The 20,623-nt window shown below is 41.7% G+C and overlaps 1 protein-coding gene across 1 annotated transcript in view; it reads right to left on the minus strand.

The window, feature by feature from the left end:
• Positions 1-20,623, minus strand: part of glra3 (glycine receptor, alpha 3) — a 72,538-nt gene that overhangs the window by 13,128 nt on the left and 38,787 nt on the right. Inside the window, exons 4-5 of the mRNA XM_030731627.1 lie at positions 6,196-6,419; positions 4,822-4,904 (exon numbers count right to left, since the gene is read on the minus strand). Of these exons, the coding sequence (XP_030587487.1) occupies positions 4,822-4,904; positions 6,196-6,419 (307 nt within the window). The remainder of the gene's footprint in view (positions 1-4,821; positions 4,905-6,195; positions 6,420-20,623) is intronic.

A 20,623-nucleotide genomic window follows, 5' to 3' on the forward strand; every position in this document is an offset into this window, starting at 1 on the left:
AAACAGATGCTCTGATATTATTCTTATTTTCATGCTATTTACTCACACATACATCTTATATTCAGCTTTCTATGATGATGTCTCTTCTACTGTATCCGTGAGTGCTATGGCTGGAATCAAACTAATGTGTGAGGGTAATGGTGGAGAGAGTGCAAGCCACGTCCGTGCAGTCAGAGCACTGTGGGGCTTTTTGGTGAACGCAGAAACCAGCTGGTACGTGCTGGTACATGCCTGCAGCCATACACAAAAAGAATTAGTTCATCATGCTTCTTAAGCTTCAGCTAAAAGTGTGTGAAAAGTGTATGCATGTTAAAAAAAAAAAGAAGAAGAAAGAAAATCAGAGGAGACCATGCCTGCAGCCTTCCACACGAGCATCTGTGCTCAGCTCGGGATTTTTTTTAATCTTACAATCGCCTCAGGTCGCAGGAGCGTCTCTGACTGTCAACTCAGAGCACTTACGAGCTCTGCTGGTCACAGTGTCTGCATCAGCCCCAAACACTCACATCTCCACATTACACAAATGACCTGAGCAGAGTGAGGCTGCACGTCACATTAGCCTCCAATTATATATAGTGTTACAAAACAAACAATATTGAGGTGAAATGAAGATTGGACTAAGGGAGATTTTCTCTCCTCAAACATGCATCATACCATGACTCAACTCATTTCCTCTCTCTCTGTTTATGTGTGCGTGTCCCCACATTTCCTCTGACATCACAGGAAGCAACAATACAAATAATCTCGTGTGTGTGTGTGTGTGTGTGTGTGTGTGTGTGTGTGTGTGTGTGTTTGTGTGTGTGTGTGTGTGTGTGTGTGTGTTTAAATAGGCCTAAGTATGGAAATGCCTCTGGATGGGTGGGAGAGGACTGAAACTACCAGTGAGGATGAATAAGCTCTTTGAGGACTCCGTCCCCTGAGGCAAAGCCAAGCTCCTGATTGGGCAGGCTGAATCAATATTGTTAAACATGAACATTTCCTTAAAAAGATATGCCAAATTATGGGGGAGACGGGACATACTAAAAATACTGTAGTACGGATGAATGAATCTTATCTTCATCCACAGATTTCTAGAGTATCACAGTCACTGCAACGTCAACAGACTTTTAAATCATTCTGTTCTTTGCAGCATCAACTTCCTGCGTGCGCAGACAGAAGCAGCACGCTAAATATTCAATGTCATGCACCGAGTCTCTGTGGGTGCGCTGATAAATCGGAGCAGACGTATCACTGGAGTATGGAATATACGTGTTCACATAGATCACGAACAGGAGCGGCCGACGCGGTTATGCTGAATAATAAAACATGAGAGGTGGAGCGAGAGCTGAGCTGCTGTATGTTCAACCATACAGCATTAACCTGAGAAACTTTACTTTCAGCTTCTTCTTCTCGTTGCTTTTGAGCAGCTGTGGTATCCGTCCTTTACAGAAGTCCGAATCCACACTCAGGCTGCAGCTATTTGTCTGTGGAGGATGGGCGGATTTAAGCTTTATCTACAAGGATCAGTGGTTTTAATTTCATTCTGAGCCACAGCAGAAATGATTTCAGCTGTAATTAGCTCCTGATTATCTCAGGAAATTAACAGCTGTCCGGAGCCACAGCCTCGCTTTCTGAAGTGGATCTCCTGTCAGTGAGAACTGCTCAAAAAATGTTTAGCTGATAAAAGCTGCAAATGCCAACCTGCAGCACAAGTGTGTTTCACAATCAATAGAGCAGTTTCCCACAACAGCTCACCAAATGGGTTCTTTAAATGTCAGCTGTAGCTACATTTTGGCACATGGTCACCAAGTAGCTGTTAGCACAGCTGGATTCATCTGTTACTGAAGAAAACTTGGAAATATGGATGGCTCTAAATTTCTTGAATTTTAATGAGAAAAAGACAGAGGTGGTTGTTTTTGGCCCTAGCGTCCACGGTGGATCTTCCCCCGTGGACGTGGGGTCATTATCACAATATGTAAAGCCGTCTGTCACAAATTTGGGTTTTATTATGGTCGAGAATTTTAAATTGGAGGATCAGATCAGTGCAGTGGTGAGATCTAGCTTCTTTCATTTGAGGCAGCTGGCAAAAATAAAAAATATACTATCGAAGAAGCATTTTGAAGTTGTGATCCATGCTTTTATTACCACTAGACTGGATTACTGCAATGCTTTATATGTTGGTGTTAGCCAGTCTGCTCTAGCCCGTCTGCAACTGGTTCAAAATGCTGCTGCGCGCCTATTGACGGGATCGCGAAAGAGAGAGCATATTACCCCTGTTTTATCCTCACTGCACTGGCTGCCCGTGTATTTTAGAGTTCATTTTAAAATCCTTTTATTTGTTTTTAAGTGACGTCATGGCGTTGCCCCACCTCATCTTTCCGAATTGCTGCACGTACATACTCCTTCCCGGTCACTCAGATCAGCTGATCGGCTTTTTCTGGATGTGCCGAGGACACAGCGGAGGCTCAGAGGAGACAGAGCCTTTGCTGTGGCAGCTCCAAAACTCTGGAAGGCTTTGCCAATAGAGATTAAACAGGCCTCTTCATTGGTCACGTTTAAGTCTGCTCTTAAGACCCACTTGTTTCGCTTGGCCTTTGATTAATAGGAGCGGCTGTCTATTGAAATTTGTAATTTATTTATTTCTAGGATAAATTATGCTTTTTATTATTGGTTTTATTTGTTTGTATTATGCTATTGATTTATTGTTAGGATAAATCATGCATTTTATAGTTTTATTGGTATGTATTATGTTATTGATTTATTGTTAGGATAAATTATGCATTTTATAGTTGTTTATTTGTGTGTAAATTTTTAAATCTTTTATCTTTGTAAATTTTACAAAGGCCGGGAAGAGGCCCCGTGGTAGACCCAGGACACGCTGGAGAGATTATGTATCTCGGCTGGCCTGGGAACGCCTTGGGGTCCCTCCGGATGAGCTGGAGGAGGTGGCTGGGGAGAGGGAAGCCTGGGCTTCTCTGCTTAGGCTTCTGCCCCCGCGACCCGGCCCCAGATAAGCGGAAGAAAATGGATGGAAATGGATGGATGGATGTGTCTTATGTACAGCACTTTGGTCAGTGGTTGCTGTTTTTAAAGTGCTTTATAAATAAACTTGGCTTGGCTTGGCAAATATGACGTATCTCAGGCGAGTTCTGAATGTGAATTTTTTCAGATTTTTCTGTGTATGTGTGAGGGTTGGTGAGATGGAGGTGGATGATCTGCTGTGGTCAGCCCTGAAGGGAGCAGCTGAAAGAAGAAGAGTGTGCGGATGTATGAGCAACACAGAATGACACAGTGTGTCAGTTGTGACGGTTGCTGCTGATGAGGAGACAAGGACACTGTTTTTTGAAGTGTCCCTAAAGGTGTTGGAGGTAACACAGCTGAAGCAATCAGTTTGATTTGGAGCACCTGAGCCAAAGACCTCACCTGGCCTGATCATCCAGTTCCCTCTCGTGCCCTCATCGGCATATTTTACTTTCCATTTGGCTTTTGTTTTGCTCATCCTTATAACACTTTACACCCCACATTTACACCACTGTAACTATTAGACCCCATTCCTGATAGACTGCTCAAAGAAGTCCTTCCATTAATTAATGCTTCAATCTTTAATATGATCAATCAGTCTTTATTAGTTGGCTATGTACCACAGGCCTTCAAGGTGCTGTAATTAAACCATTACTTAAAAAGCCATCACTGACCCAGCTGTCTTAGCTAATTATAGGCCAATCTCCAACCTTCCTTTTCTCTCAAAGATTCTTGAAAGAGTAGTTGTAAAACAGCTAACTGATCATCTGCAGAGGAACGGTTTATTTGAAGAGTTTCAGTCAGGTTTCAGAATTCATCACAGTACAGAAACAGCATTAGTGAAGGTTACAAATGATCTTCTTACAGCCTCTGACAGTGGACTCATCTCTGTTCTTGTCCTGTTGGACCTCAGTGCAGCTTTTGATACTGTTGACCATAACATTTTATTACAGAGATTAGAGCTTGCTATAGGTATTAAAGGTACTGCACTGCAGTGGTTTGAATCATATTTATCTAATAGACTCCAATGTATATACCCCACTCTGTATTTAATCACTAGTTATTATTAATCTCTGTCTCTCTTCCACAGTGTGTCTTTTGTCCTGTCTCTCTCCCCTCCCTGAGCCTGGTTCTGTTGGAGGTTTCTTCCTGTTAAAAGGGAGTTTTTCCTTCTCACTGTCACCAAGTGCTGCTCATAGGGGGTCGTTTTGACTGTTGGGTTTTCTCTGTATTATTGTAGGGTCTTTATCTATAATATAAAGCACCTTGAGGTGACTGTTTGCTGTGATTTGGCGCTATATAAATAAAATTGAATTGAAAATTGAATTGAATTGAAAAAACTGAATTGAATTGAACAGTGATACTCCTGATGGGCACACCTCATCTTTATGCCTGTTTTCTTATTTATTTTGTTCAGATTTGACAGAGTCGGAGCTCCTAGATGATGATTCGTCATCTTGCCTTGTGTCTCTCTGAGCCTTGTCCTGAACATGTATTCTTCACATAGTAAAATCTAGAGCAATGCGACAACTTGCTAGGGTGAATATTTAATTGCCCGCCTTATCCTTAAGATGTCTCCAGTGGTGTAGTGGTTAGCACATTTACTTGGAAAGCACAAGGTCACTGGTTTGATTCCAGCTGGAGACACAAATCCCCTTTGGGGTTGTGTCTGGAAGGGAATGCGATGTAAAAACTCTCAGAACTGCACTGCTATGAATGAAAGGTGATTTTATAAAGAAACACTGTTCATCAAGATCTGACTGCCTGATAGCTTATCACATACCTGAATTTATGTGCATGAGTATGAATTCGTAGTGTACTTACAGCTCTCCAGTTGCATGATGCATGTCTGAACATCCATTGGGAAGTTTTTTAGATCCATGGGACATGACAGAGTTAATGTTAGCCTGAAAAGACAGAGAGGAGACACTGAACACAGTGACTATAGGTTTAAAGTTACAGACATCGTGCCCACGTAAAGTACACAGTAGTTCTCATTATTTTATATTAACGAGCCAACTGGGACAGAGTGGTTGTCATGCCTTTGAAGAACAGCACTCTTCCCGTTCCCTGCACTGTTTGAGCCAGAAGGTTAACCTGCTTCTTCTATTTTAGTTGCACATTTAAATATATAACAAAAAAATATTCAGGAAAGAGATTACAGTCAAGCTGACAAACTGCTGTTAGCATCAAATGTTTAAATCCTAGGAGCTGTGAGTGAAGACTAGGGTCATGTAGACACATGAAGGCATCCTCTCTTTGACTTGGGAAGGACATAAATAGTTGAACTAAACACAAGAATTAGGAATAAATATTTATTCTTAGTTCTTACTATTATACTGTATTAGTCAGATTAGTCAAATTTTGCTGTGCTCTCAGACGCTGAGGGTGTCATAAGTGAGCAAAATGTGTCCTCTGGTGTTTGTGCCTTGATGCACAGAAACACTGAATGTATCAGCAGCTTTGTTGCATTTGGGACTTTTTTCCCTTTGTTTCCACAGGATGATGAGTTTAGCGCTCAGTTGTGTTTCACTTTCCATCATTGGTTATGCTTTGGCGCCATAAAACATCGCGGTTAGGTTTTAGCAAAGATTGTGGTTTGGGTTAAAATGTCCCCCTTCACTGCATTAACCCTGCACACCAAAAAGTGACACTTACCAACTGATTCTAAATGCCCCATTACTGCAGCAGCAGTCTGCTACAGTGAGGAGGCAAAAGGACACGCTGTGCACAGCAGCAGCTTTTACTAAGGGCTGTATCTGATGCCCTGGGGATGAGGACGAGCTGCCTATTCCTCATTACTTTGAGATGTGCTGGCCACACATGTTGAAGCATGCACTCATTAAAAAAAAAAAAAACAGAAAGATAATCAAACATTTTCACATCAATGATTATTAAATAGACATTACGGAAATACTGCAGATATGTATTCCTCTGCATCTCATCCTGTTTCTTACTGTACTCAGTTCACTGCATGCCTCTGGCTATGAAAACATGTGTGCATGTAAGTGCATTGCACACAGCGCCTGCTTTCACGCATAAAGGACCCTGTACCTTCAAATTAAGGGGAATAAATATGTTCACAAGACATTATGAGAGGTCAGAGTCACATGACTCAAATCTCTTTCTGACTGAATAATTTGTGTCACCAAGGATTTTCTTAACCAGCAGTTGCACCGCGCCTGCTGCCACACTCACCTTATTGAGTACAAAACATTGCCGTTCTTAAATATCCTGAGCAGTTTGTTGTCTGTGGTGACTTCGTGGAAGTGGGCTCCCTTCTCATTGGCGAAGAACAGATCTGGTTTCCATATGGAGTCTAACATAGAGGGGTCCAGGTCCAGAGAGTCATCGGGGTATTCCGAATAAGCGAGCCTGGGATCATTCCACTGCTGACGGAGGAAGATGTTCACTCGGTAGTCCTGCAGACACACAAAATAACACAAATATGTCACACACACACAGAAATTTATACACTAATGAGCTGCATGTGACAACTTCTTACACACTGAACTGTCAGATAATTAAAAATATACACGCACAGAAAAAAATGTACATGAGAACAAGCAGAGCAATGATACGGTTCCCCCTCCGGGTTATTCTGAATGTAACTGCTTCATTTTGACATTTTACTTCAACAGTCCAAAGACAACAAAGATACCGAACAATGTACAATAACAATAACATAAAGTCTCTGTGCATTAAATAAACTTGTATGTTTTCTACACTGTCATTCCTGCAGAAACACACACACACACACCTTAATACTGTGAACATGTGATCACTCCATGCTTCATATTTTGTTTATTTTCACTGCAGATTCTTGTTGTTTCCGACAGATAAAGAGCTGAAATAGAGAACATATTCCTGCAGCTCACCCGTGTGTGTGTCGGTGTAGAATTATACACATGATTCTATCAGAGCAGCTGAGTGTTTCAGAAGAAAGAAGAGGGGTTCACCACCAACAGTTTATGAGGAATGTTTGTCACATGCAAAGAATTTTTGGATTTCTTCATCTGCAGTTCAAAATGTCATTCAAAGATTCAGACGTGTGCACAGAGGTAGGAGGCTGGTGGTTTTCAGGCCCTCAGGCAGCACTGCAATACAAACAGACCTGATTCTGTGCTGGAAATACTGCATGGGCTCAGGAACGCTTCTGAAAACCATCAGCAGTGAACGCAGCTCATCACTGTATCCACACATGAAGTTCAAACTCATTTAAGGCGGACTGTGACTAAGTGGAAAACTGTCCTGTGGCCTGACTCTGATTGGGAATCACGGATTCAGCGCTTTCCAGGCCAAAAAGGAGAGGGACCATCTGGCTTGTTATCAGTTCAAAGACAGCATCCCTGATGGTGCAGGAGGGGGGGCATTAGTTCACACGGCAGGGGCAGCTTGTTCATCCACGAAGCCTCATTTACATTATCAACAGGTATATGCTCAACAGCATGTCTCCACAGTCTATAGAGTCTAAACTGACATGCCTGCAGTCCAGACCTTTCATCCACTGAAGCATTAGGAAATGAAAAACAAGATAAAGGAGGCCCTGCATATTGTTGCACATTGTTGCATATTGCTGCATATTTCCCTGGACACACATATATGAATGCTCATGTTGTCAGAACAGGGTGAATATAAATTGGACTGCATGTCATTTCATGCACTTTTTGGAACCTGATTCCTATAACCAATCAGTGAAGCTGCTCAGTTATATTTTTATCCTGACTGCAAATGCTCGATACAGATGAGACAGAGGTGTGTAAATCATTCTGAGCCCTGTGCATCAGCTGTGTCGGTGGATAGCTTGATACAAAGATGTCAGAGAGCACATGTTCCAATTGGATTCTCCATCTCTGCATGCACAGGCACACCTTATAGGCCGCTGAAGCCTCTTTACTCCCATCAGTATACACAGACACAAGCGTGCAGCAACGTGCCTGGCAAATCTGTCTAGATGGTCCTTGAGGTGACTGATTTTTTGATATTTCAGGAGTGAACAGTGAATAAAAACGATCTCTGGAGGAACGCTACAGAAAATGAACAAATTCATTAGCTCAAACTATCAAACATCCTTTTCTCCCTGACTCAAACCTTTCTATGCGATTAAATTAACCTTCCAGAGACACTGATGATCAGAGCACGAATCTCATAAAGAGCATTAAAAAATATTACCAACAACTATATTTCTGCCCAATGATCCCTGATATCCGCAGAACAGATCAGGTATCAGTGTTTACAACAATCACTTCAGGCAGTGTCAAAGAAGCAGCTGGGGTGGATGTGGGTTGCAAAGTGGCATGCACGTGTGCCGCAGCTGTGGGGAGGCTAAATTCAATTCAATTTATTTATATTGCACCAAATCACAACAGTCCCCTCAAGGCGTTTTACAGTGTAAGGCAAAGACCCTACAATAAAACAATCAAACAGAAGCAGCTTAAACAGCACGCCCTACATGAGATTTGCAAATTGAATGTGGGAATCAGTTGAGCGATGTGGGCTGGCACGCAGATAACTCAGATCAATGGCAAAACTGCCAAAATAATAAATGTGCAGCTTACAGTATTTGGGGGATGGGGAGACTTTGCATGAGACAGCAAGGATTTCAGAAACTGTTCACAAAGCTGAGAAAGAACCGGCTCCATTTGTCTGATTTCAGTTTTTTTGGATGGTTTAAATAAAAACAGCACAGCCATCTGTGGGAAACGCGAGTGTTCCCTCGATGGCGAATCAAGTGCCCGCGATGAACTATCACTCCACTGCACCACAGCTCCATAGAAAATTCCCAGAATGCACTGTAAAAGGCAGTGAGCATCGCTGCTCGCGATGCTCACTGACTGGAAGTGACATCACTGCTCTTCCACTTCAGTAGACCTCGAGCGGAGCCGGAGTCGCTGTGCAGAGAGCACACATGTGGCTGATGAAACTAACGCTTTGATTCAAGTGTGGCAGCAACGCAAACCGCTGCCGACGTTTCTCGACGTGCTGCTTTCGTCTGTACCTCTGCTGTGGGTCCCTGAAGAAGCACTGTGACAACACAAACTCACAAATGTGTTCCAACAGCTGTATATATGCCCCTCTGTGAAATCTAATGCGATGCAATACAACAGCTCTGCCAGAAATTCAGCTCAGATATTTAGATTGTTGTGTAACCTGTTGACATACAAAAGGGGGCAAAATAAAAGTGGAGTTGAGGATGAAGCTGTTTTGGTTATTACATTTCACAGGTGACTTGTTTTTCTCACAGTTACATCACATTTTAACTCTTAAGAGAACAAACGTCACGCCAGGGAATCATGCTGCAGATTCGTCTGTGTCTCAGTGCTCACTGATGCTGAAATCTAATCAGGGCAGGAAATCCTATTCACCGTATAGCGATCCACTGCCTGACCCGGGGCTCTCCTCAGTGTTCTTACACTCCTGATTTCTCTTGGCAGCCAGAGCGTCCAGCATCTCAGTTATTCAGCTATCAGTTATTTTAGTTTCCACATGGTATGGGCACCATGCACGACACACAGAATCTTTCTCCCGTTTTAAAATGTTTCCCAGAGCAAACTCGCACTCTCACTGTATTCACTGCAGGTTCATGTAGAAAAGGGGAAAGAAAACAAATGCATTTTGGAGTTTGGGGTTGCATTTCTTCTAAGAAGGTTCAGAATTGATAATAAATAGTATACAAGTCCACTTTAAAGCTGTCAGCTGCTGTCACGAACCACGAGAAAATTCACCAAAGATCCTTTAAGCTCACTGTTTTGATTTTAAAGATGAGAAACTATTGTGAGTCTGCACAGATTATCACAAGCACAGACCCAAGGCTCAAACCTGCCACCGACCCTCCGACCCGCTCATGCACAAAGTATGCACTGCATGTGGCTGTGGCTCAGGAGGTGAAGCGGGCCTCAACTGTTCGATCCCTCCCGTCTGCCTGTCAGTCCTAAATTGCATCCACCAGTGTGAGTCTGGGTGAAAAGAATAAACCACGGCGTGAAATTGTTTCTTAATATTTTGCAGGAAAACGGGAAATGCTGTAGGTGCAGCGATTTCTTGAAACACGTTCAAACATACATGGAAATAAAGTATATAAAGCAAAAACAGTTTGTACAATTCGAACAAGCTTGAAAGTCCATATTTGGTATGACCACCTTTAACATTCAGCCCAGCACCGTGTTTCACAGATGGCTGTAGACTCCATCAGACCTGCAGTTCTTGTGTAATGCGGCAGACCTCAGCCTTTCCTCCCTGTTTCCCTTCCTTAAGAACAGCTCCCTGACACCTGAGACCGTTTCTGATGAGGCTTCAGTGAACAGTAGATCAGCTGAAGGTCCAGGTGCACCTCTCAGGTCCTGTGTCAGCTCTTTGCTGGATTTGTTCCTGTTTCCTAAGGAAACGACTTTCAGATACTGTTCATCTGCTGTAGAGTTTTTTAGGCCTGACACTTCTTTTAGTCTCCCACTTGTCCAGTTTCCTAATGTTTTAAGGACATCTGCACACCATGCTGAGATTTACCAGGTTTTCAGCTAACATCTCATTGAAAATTACCTTGTTGGTCCAAAAATACAATACAAACTGTGTTATCTTTGGCATTTTGGGAATAAATTGTGTGTTTTTGCAACAGGCTGCTATTAACAAAGTGCCCAAAGATAACATTTAGAATTGGGTCTTTGCCAAGTTGTAGGCAGAACCCTGGTCCATCTTTAGGTGCCTTTTTCATGCTCCAGCAGTTCATAGGTCAGTATCAAGCAGCTTAACAAAAAAAAAGGAAAAAAAAAGAAACATTCCTCTGAAAATGTTCCAGAATAAGGACCGGACTGAAGAAGAAAACTAAAACTTTGAAAACCTTCAGAAAGCCTAGAGAGCTATTGCTCAAGAGCACTTTAAAAAGGGTGGCTCAAAACTTTTGCACAGTACTGTATGGGAACGTAATCTACAATCAGGCACCTTTTCCTGCAGGAGATGAGAGCAGCCAGCGTCCCTCTGAGCTCAAACTGGGAATGTTAGCACCGCTGCTCCATCACAGCCACTCGTCTCAGGGCTGCAGCACCGCCCACAGTTTGAGTTTTCTGGCCTCAGATATTTAAGAAACACGGTATAATTCACAAAACATTCAATTTTACAACCAAAATCCTTTTACTGCATTATTTTAATACTGTACACATTTAAAGAACAATCAGGGCCCCAGACATGTGCTCGCTTTGCCCGTGCAGTAATCCATCTATGACAGCAGGGAGCTACTTTGAGTGAAGCACAGATCAATCCTCTGCACCAAAAAGCAGAAAAACATAGGATACCTCTAAATATGTAGGAGTAAAAGGTTTTACTGTGTACATTTATTGCACCCAAGTGGCCCGAACTGAAGCAGTAAAGCACATTTAAGAGGTCAGCTGTAAACCGATACACAGGTGCACAGCTTAAAACCACAAAAATGTTCCCGCACAGGGTTTAAATAAAAATGGTTCCAGTGAGGACAAACGTCATCATTTCTAAAAACCAAACACTGCTCCCTCACACACACACACACACACACACACACACACACACACACACACACACACACACACACACACACACACACACAATGGATTAGAGGATGGAGAGACTGAGTGAACAAATGAAAACAGTTTAACAGTAGTAAATCTGTTTATCAGAGATAGCGTGGAGCACAGTGAACCAACCTGACTATAAGCCCTGTGTGTGTGTGTGTGTGTGTGTGTGTGTGTGTGTGTGTGTGTGTGTGTGTGTGTGTGTGTGTGTGTGTGTGTGTGTGTGTGTGTGTGTGTGTGTGGTACTGGGTATTCAAAAATCAACTCTGGATCTCTGATCCTCTGTCTCCTCTGTTTATGTGATATAAAGCTAAAACTGTTTTAGACAAAAAATGTGACACACACAAAAAGCATTACAAACATTGAAACATTGTTGCTGTTAAAATATGAGGTACTTTTTGTAAACTCCTGCATTTAAAAATACTTTGAAAATTAAATATAACTACCAACACAATGAGAAAAAACAACTGCTTTGACTTTATGGCCAAGACAGTCTTTAGTCACCTGAAGTTAAACTGGTGCTGGGCCAGGCCATTGCACCACAAGGTGGCACTGCGAGTCACTGCAGCCTTTGCATTGGTAATTCAATGGTGGCAGGTCCAGGCCACAAGCCAGTGTAGTCCCATTGCTGGTACCAAGCCTGGGACCAGCAATGATACTGGGATAGAGTGAGATGGAGGCAGGTGCTCCACTGAGGCAAGCAGGGAGTAGCCTGAATAATAATAATAATAATAATACATTTTTCTCTACAATGGCACCCTGGCATGAGGCAAAGCCTCTTGGAAATGCAGATAAAACAAAATAAGTTAAAAAAGAGCACACACCCAAAAACATTTCAACTCACCTATCAGAGAAACACTGTCCCCTAGTGGTAAAAGGTTCAATTAACATCAAAACTACTGATATGTGGTGGAAAAGAAAGATGGATGGATGGATGGATGGATGGATGGATGGATGGATGGATGGATGGATGGATGGATGGATGGCTGGATGGATGGATGGATGGATGGATGGGTGAATGGATGGATGGATGGATGGATGGATGGATGGATGGATGGATGGAGGGATGGATGGATGGATGGATGGCTGGATGGATGGATGGATGGATGATTCCATACACTATATTGCCAAAAGTATTCCCTCACCTATCCAAATAATTGAATTCAGGTGTTCCAGTCACGTCCATGGCCACAGGTGTATAAACCAAGCACCTAGGCACACAGACTGCTTCTACATCTGTGAAAGAATGGGTCGCTCTCAGGAGCTCAGTGAATTCCAGCGTGGTACCATGATAGGATCCCACCTGTGCTACAAGTCCAGTCATGAAATTTCCTAGCTACTAAATATTCCACAGTCAACTGTTAGTGGGATTATAACAAAGTGGAAGTGATTGGGAACAACAGCAACTCAGCCATGATGTGGTAGGCCACGTAAAATGACAGAGTGGGGTCAGCGGATGTTGAGGGTCATAGTGCACAGAGGTCACCAACTTTCTGCAGAGTCAATCACTACAGAGCTCCAAACTTCATGTGGCTTTCAGCTCAGCTCAAGAACAGTGCATAGAGAGCTTCATGGAATGGGTTTCCATGGCAAACAGCTGCATCCAAGCCTTACATCACCAAGCACTGTGCCAAGTGTAAAGTTTGGTGGAGGGGGGGTTATGGTGTGGGGGTGTTTTTCAGGAGTTGGGCTCGGTCCCTTAGTTCCAGTGAAAGGAACTCTTAATGCTTCAGCATACCAAGACATTTGGACAATTTCATGCTCCCAACTCCGTGGGAACAGTTTGGGGATGGCCCCTTCCTGTTCCAACATGACTGCACACCAGTGCACAAAGCAGCTCCATAAAGACATGGATGAGCCAGTTTGGTGTGGAAGAACTTGAGTGGCCTGCACAGAGTCCTGACCTCAACCTGATAGAACACCTTTGGGATGAATTAGAGCAGAGACTGTGAGCCAGGACTTCTCATCCAACATGAGTGTCTGACCTCACAAATACACTTCTGGAAGAATGGTCAAAAATTTCCATAAACACTCCTAAACTTTGTGGAAAGCCTTCCCGGAAGAGTTGAAGCTGTTATAGCTATAAAGGGTGGGTCGACATCATATTAAACCCTATGGATTAGGGTGTTACTCAAGTTCATATGTGAAGGCAGACAAGTGAATACTTCTGGGAACATAGCGTACATCAGAGACATCATTTTTATCATGATTTTTCTGAAATGTTTTAATATGCAAATCTGTCTAAACATTGACCAGTCTACATAACTTTCACAAAATACGCCCAAAGTTTTTAGTGCAGTTTTTTTTAATCTGTTTATGATTCCATAAATTAGAAAATACTGTCAACAGACAAAAGTAGATCATCTTTCTACATTTTAAAGAATGAAATACTGTAGAAATCAGGCTTGTGATGATGCTTGAATGAACCTGTCTGTAAAAACCTCCAAAAACCAGTTTGATAAGTTTAGTGCTGCTGAGGTGGAGAGTCCCTGCTCAGCCTACTGAGGAGTTTCATGTTTAAAGATGTGTTTTAAAAACACTCCTGCGTGGCTGTGAGTGTGAAGTTTGCTTTTCATTTGTCTCCAGCAGACCGAAGTCATGTCTGCGTTACATCTCTGATGTATCTATCAACAAGTTTATTAGACAACCTGTCCTGACAACAAGAAAACACAAATATTTTAGAAATCTGTCATAAACCTGTTTAAAATATATGGTTATTTATTAGGCTAACAACAAACTGAAGCAACTACAAGACTTTATTCACACATAATAAACAAAAACTTAATATTTTGCATGGCCTCCTTTGGGCTTGATAACAGGATTATTTGTGTGTTCATATCAACAGATTTTCGAGCTGTTCCCCGAGACTTTCTTTGGATGAAACTTTTGTGCGATCCATCTTTGAATCCACTAAATCCAAAGTCCAGACTTTGACTTGGCCAGTCCATCAGCTCCGGTACTCCAGATTCCTTTTCTTGGTCAGTCTCTGCACAGCTCTGAAGCACGTTTGGGGTCATCGTGTTGGTAATGGAATCCCTGCCGTGTTTCACTGTGGGTGCAATGCATCTAGCATCAAAACCTTCTGCAGCTTTTCTGCAGACATAAACCCACCAATGCTGAGCAAAGATTTCAAACTTGGACTCATCCATCCAGAGTACCTTCATCTAATCATCTACAGTCCAGTGTTTGTGCTCCCTGGCAAATCTGAGGCATTTCTGGATGTTTGCAGCCGTTCGACAATGGAGCACTGAGATTCATCACGAACTTTAAAGCTCTTACTCACCACCGTACGCTGTATGCTCAGGTTGGGTTGTCTGATTTGTCGTGTCGTAGACTTAGCCACGGGTATATTCCTGTTTATAAGGCTATTCTTGGTTTGCTTCCATCTGGCTGATTTACATTCATCAAAATGTGTGGGAAGTTATTTTCTTATGTCCCAAGAGTCATTCCCTCTGTCTGTCCCAAAGGTTCGGACTGAATTTGGAAAAAGAGAATTTACAGCTCCTTCCTCCTTCAGCCGCAGAATCAACTAAGACTTAAAGTTACCACGTGTAATATTTTCACAGCTACATGGCAGTAGATTGCACTCAACTGAGTTCTGTTTTCTGATCCCTCCCAATTCAAGTGCATAATCCTCGCTACGGTGGCCGCTATAGGACAAACGTGTTTTAGTCAGCCAAGAAAAATCAAAAACATTAGATTTAGCCTGTACCCCATAACGGCTGGCTGCTGTCTTCCTACTACTGTTTGTGTAAAAAAAAAAAAAACATTTTTGTACACACTATATTTTGATATATTTGAATATCAACACTTAGCAATAAATTTGAAATAACAAACAGATATGTGTCATTTAAAAATTTTGTGGTGTTTTACATTTTTACCCCAGAGTCACCTCAAAAACTCCTCAGGAGATGAGTCTCGAAGTGAGGATAAAACAAAGGTATGCTGCTTCATATCTTCAGTCTGAAGGTGCAGACATGAATTTAAATGTGAACCCCCCCAGAGTTCTCTTCCCCTCCACCTTTGGCAATTTACGTATGTGTCTGGTCTCTAGCCATGTAGGTGGAACAGCAAAGTCCATCTTGGATGCTGGATTCAACATGGCGTGGCAACACCGCTGCTTCTTAATTTGATTTTTAATGGATTAATTATAAGTTCATGAGAATGCAGCAATTAAAAAACAAAATAAAACAAAGAATTAATGTTAAAAAAAAGAAAGCATCAATTTATTTAAACCTTTATTTAACCAGGCCAACAGATGAAGAACAATTTCTTATTTACAGCTGCGGCCGGTGATTTGAATTCATGCTTTTATATCCAAATGTGACCCGGCACAGTGGACTTCTCTGAGACGTTAATCAAGCATAACATTCAACCACTTAAACTAATTTTAGTATTCAGGAATGCAAGTAAATAACTTTAATTTGGCATCTTAATCATATATTAATAATGTGCTTTACAGCTTTTTTCCTGCTTTTTTGGAAAACAGTCAATTTGAAAATTCATATATACATTCGTATACAATACAATTGTATTCATATTCACACACACTTTCATAGTATAAGGCCCTCACTATGCATCTGTGGAATTTATGTTTATTTATCATAGACTGTATTATTTTTATTCTTAATGCTGCTACTGTAAGACAGTGATTTCCCTAGTGAGATCTATCTATCTATCTATCTATCCATCTATCTACCTACCTATCTGTCTATCTATCTGTCTATCTATCTATCTGTCTATCTATCTACCTACCTACCTACCTACCTACCTACCTACCTATCTATCTATCTATCTATCTATCTATCTATCTATCTATCTATCTATCTACCTATCTGTCTATCTATCTATCTGTCTATCTATCTACCTACCTACCTACCTACCTACCTACCTATCTATCTATCTATCTATCTATCTATCTATCTATCTATCTATCTATCCATCTATCCATCCATCCATCCATCTATCTATCTATCTATGCATGCAATAAAATAGAAAATTGCTGCGTTGTAAAACATATTGCAGGAGCCAGTGCACACTTATTTTAACTGATGGGATTAAGGTGCTTGTGTTTGGTAAAATGCAAACTGCAAAGAACCTCAACACAAAAACTGAAAGAGTCAGAAACTGAAACGTGGATTTGAAAAACAAACAAAAATGATAATGATGAGATTTCCCCTGCAGTTATGTAAAGCAGGGAGACTCGTCACGCAGACAGGATGACACATTCACAAAATGAGTTTGGCACCATGTAAACACACACATACACACACAAATATGCGCATGCACACACAGTCATGAAATATTCATGTGTGTCCAATAAGTAATAAAAGTCAAATGAAAGCAATATTGTACATTATGAAATTTCTCATGACAGTTCTCATTTGGCAGGCAGGCAGACACACACACACACACACACACACACACACACACACACACACACACACACACACACACACACACACACACACACACACACACACACACAAACAGCGTATCCATCAGAACAACTCCCGGCGGTGCAGAAAGCACTTAGACCTTGTCACTTCAATCATCCATCAGCTTGTCCATCCATCTTCAGAGAAGGCTCCACAGATCACGGCCAGCTCTGCTCAGCTAATTATGCAGGACCGCCACAGGAAGTGATCCGGTGTCAGAGCAGAGCGAAGCATCACAAATTCAATCAATTCAGACTTACCTAAATATTTATATCTATACATATATTTATAGATCTAAAAACCAGTCAGTTTATTGAACCTGATACTGACATTTCTGGGTTTAAGATGCTGAAAGCAACAGTTTTTTAAAAAAAAAACAGTTGTAAATACCAGTTTCTGGTCCATGAACGACACCCTATGAGCAGCACTTGGTGACAGTGGGGAAGAAAGACTCCCTTTAAAACAGGAAGAAACTTCAACAGCCATCTGCCACGACTGGTTAGGAGTGAGGACAGAACTCAAACTATGAGATAGAAGATAAAGCTGATGACATGCAGCAGTGACGTACAAACACACGAAGAGTGAAGCATAACTAAGGGATGGTTCAGGGTCACCTGATGGTTTTGAATGTGTTTTTAGAGAATTTTCAATTCAGTTGTAGATTTAACAGGTGAAAATACAGTCTCAGCTTCTAGTCGCTGTCAGCACTCCCGCTGCAGTATTTTGGATCAACTGAAGGCTTTCAGTGAGTTTTTAGATATTAAGGAATTAGAATAGTCTTGCTTATAAGCAACAAATGCATGAACTAGCTGTTCCTGTAGAGCTGGTCTTGTTCTGTTTGGGGGCTGTTTGAATTTCATGTTCTCTTTTTGCTTGTCTGTCAAAGCAAAACTCTCTGAATATGTTTTGTTACATTCTGAAGAATATTCAGAGGAGCGCTGTTTGTGCGCAGTGAGTCGTGATGTTACAGATGATCTTAATGACACAGGCAAACCAAGCAAAATATTAATATTGCATTTGCTGAGTAAAGTTCTGAATATGCATCGTGTTTTAAGGGAAAATAAATCACCATCGTTGTTGCAAATTTATGTCTTTGTTGATAAAGTATGAATGCATGACATCCTGGAAAGAATCACAGCTACTTTTATTCCACCAGCGTCTCCTTAAGTGCACTTTGAATTCCACTCTTTTCCACTCTTGTTTGTCCTATCGCTTGCCGCTGGGTGGGGGGACTCCTAACAGGGTGGGACAGCTCTGCAGCACTCCTACAGCCTAGACGAGCTGGAGTGACTTTCACAGGTTAGAAAACAGATGAAGAAAGGCTTTTTCCTCCGCCTGACTCCGGCAGTCAGAGCACATGTGCATCACTCTGAGAATTTGGGGACATTTCTGCGGATCTTGGACACTTTTAAGTGTCAGCGCAGTGTAGTGTGAGACCCATAAAACTGATCCTGGGCTACAGACATGTTTGTGTGTGCATACAATATCGGTGTACAAAGCAGCTTGTGTGCATGCTGGACCGCCTTCATGTCACTTTAAAGTATTTGCTGTCAGACTCAGTAAATGTCTTCACTGCACATCTGCTATTCCTGTCTGCTTGTCTGTCTCTTCTGATTTCTGTCTCTGTCTGCCTCCCTCTGTCATTATCTCCACTTGTCAGTGTCTTCCTGTCTGCTCGCAGTTTGAAGCTTTTCTTTCTTCCTTTAACTGTTTATTCGGCCTTTAAATGCTGCTTCAGTTAGTCATTATCATCTCACTACCATTTATGAGCCTCTTATTATCATACAGTACTGTCCAAAAGTCTTGAGCCACTGAACCAGCGCTGTCTACACATAACAGACAACTCTGCAAAAAAACTATTTTAAATTGTATCTTTAGGCACTTTGTTACTCACAGCCTGTCACAAAAACAAATCATTTGTTCCCATTTCTTTAGTTGAATCTATGAAAAATGCCAAAGATAACACAGTTTGACCGACATAGATAGTATTTGTGCATCAATGAGGTGATTCCCAAAGAGCTATTAGCTGAAAATGTGGCACATCTTGGCATGCTGCACAGTGCGTGTCATATGTTGCTGTGTGGAAGGCTGGTTGCAGACCCAAATGCAGGACTCCGAGGACAGAGAATAAGCTTAAGGTCAACTTAAATGCTGGAACTCATGAGGAAAAAAATAAAAAAACAAGGCTAGACTGGAGCCAGAAATGCAAAAACTCAGAGACAAAATGGAAAACACAGAAGAAGGGCGCATATAACATAAGGGAGGCCATGACAAAGAACTGAGGAGGGTAATTAGGGAAAGAGGACACAGCTGGGGAAGCAAGACATAGGTGAACAGAATCCAACGAACAAGACAAAGAGACGCAAAACTGAACACAATGCATACGAGAACAGCAAAACAGGAAGTAAGTAAACACCAAGAGAGACAGAGGCACAGGGGAGGCAGGATCATTAGGATTCAAGGACCAAAATAACCTATCAAGAAACTACAAACTCCAGCAGATAATCCAAATTATAATTACAAGAACACAGGAAATCATAAATAAGAAACACTCTTAACTACAGATCAAAAATAAACTCAAAACACATGACTGTGACAGTGTGTCCTTAAAAATATGAGGAAACAAGTGGAGGACAAAAGTAAGTAAGTAAAGCTCTGAAGCTCTGTCTCCTTCAGTTTTGAGCCTTGATGATGTAAAACCAGTAGGTCCTGATCACATGGCCTCAGAGGCCTTACAGGGATATATGGAATGGATTTTTAAGATTAGGCTTAAAACTTTCCTTTTTGATCAAGCTTATAGTTAGGGCTGGATCAGGTGACCCTGAACCATCCTTTAGTTATGCTGCTATAGGCCTAGTCTGCTGGGGGTTCCCATAATGCACTGTTTCTTTTCATTCAATCATTAATTGTTATTAATCTCTGGTTCTCTTCCACAGCATGTCTTTCTCTCCCCTCAACCCAACCAGTCTCAGCAGATGACCCCCCCTCCCTGAGCCTGGTTCTTTCTTCCAAGTGCTGCTCACAGGGGGTCGTTTTGACTGTTGAGTTTTCTCTGTATTATTGTAGGGTTTTACCCACAATACAAAGCGCCTTGAGGCGACTGTTTGTTGTGATTTGGCGCTATATAAATAAAATTGAATTGATGTAGAAGTTCACTGATGTAAGCTGGTGCTTGTCCATGAAGAGCTCTAAAAGCCATAACCACAATCTTAAAGTGGACTCTGAATTTATGGGGGGGGCAGTGCAGCTGGATCAGGAGGAAAGTCTTCCAAAACTATTTGCTGCAGTCTGCATTTATAATGTAAATGCAAACATTGTCCTTATTTAAGTTGCCTTGGTGGATTTTGACTAAATTCAATAGTAGTTTTTGTAGTTTGGCAACTTTTATTGAGTTATTACATCCCCAGTTCCAAAAAAAGTTCAGTCAGTGTAAAATGTAAATAAAAACTGAATGCAATGATTTGCAAATCTCATAACACACATTTCATTCTCAATAGAACACAAAAAAACATAAATGCTACATGGAGGTAGCATTTGATGGTAGCAACATGACTCCAAAGATGTTACAGGTCCGTGTTTCCCTCTGTGCAGCATCACCTCTGCTTTAACAACAGTCAGTAAACATCTGGAAACTGAGGAGAGCAGCTGCTG

The sequence above is a fragment of the Archocentrus centrarchus genome, chromosome 1 (genome assembly GCF_007364275.1).
Source record: "Archocentrus centrarchus isolate MPI-CPG fArcCen1 chromosome 1, fArcCen1, whole genome shotgun sequence".
NCBI lineage: Eukaryota > Metazoa > Chordata > Actinopteri > Cichliformes > Cichlidae > Archocentrus > Archocentrus centrarchus.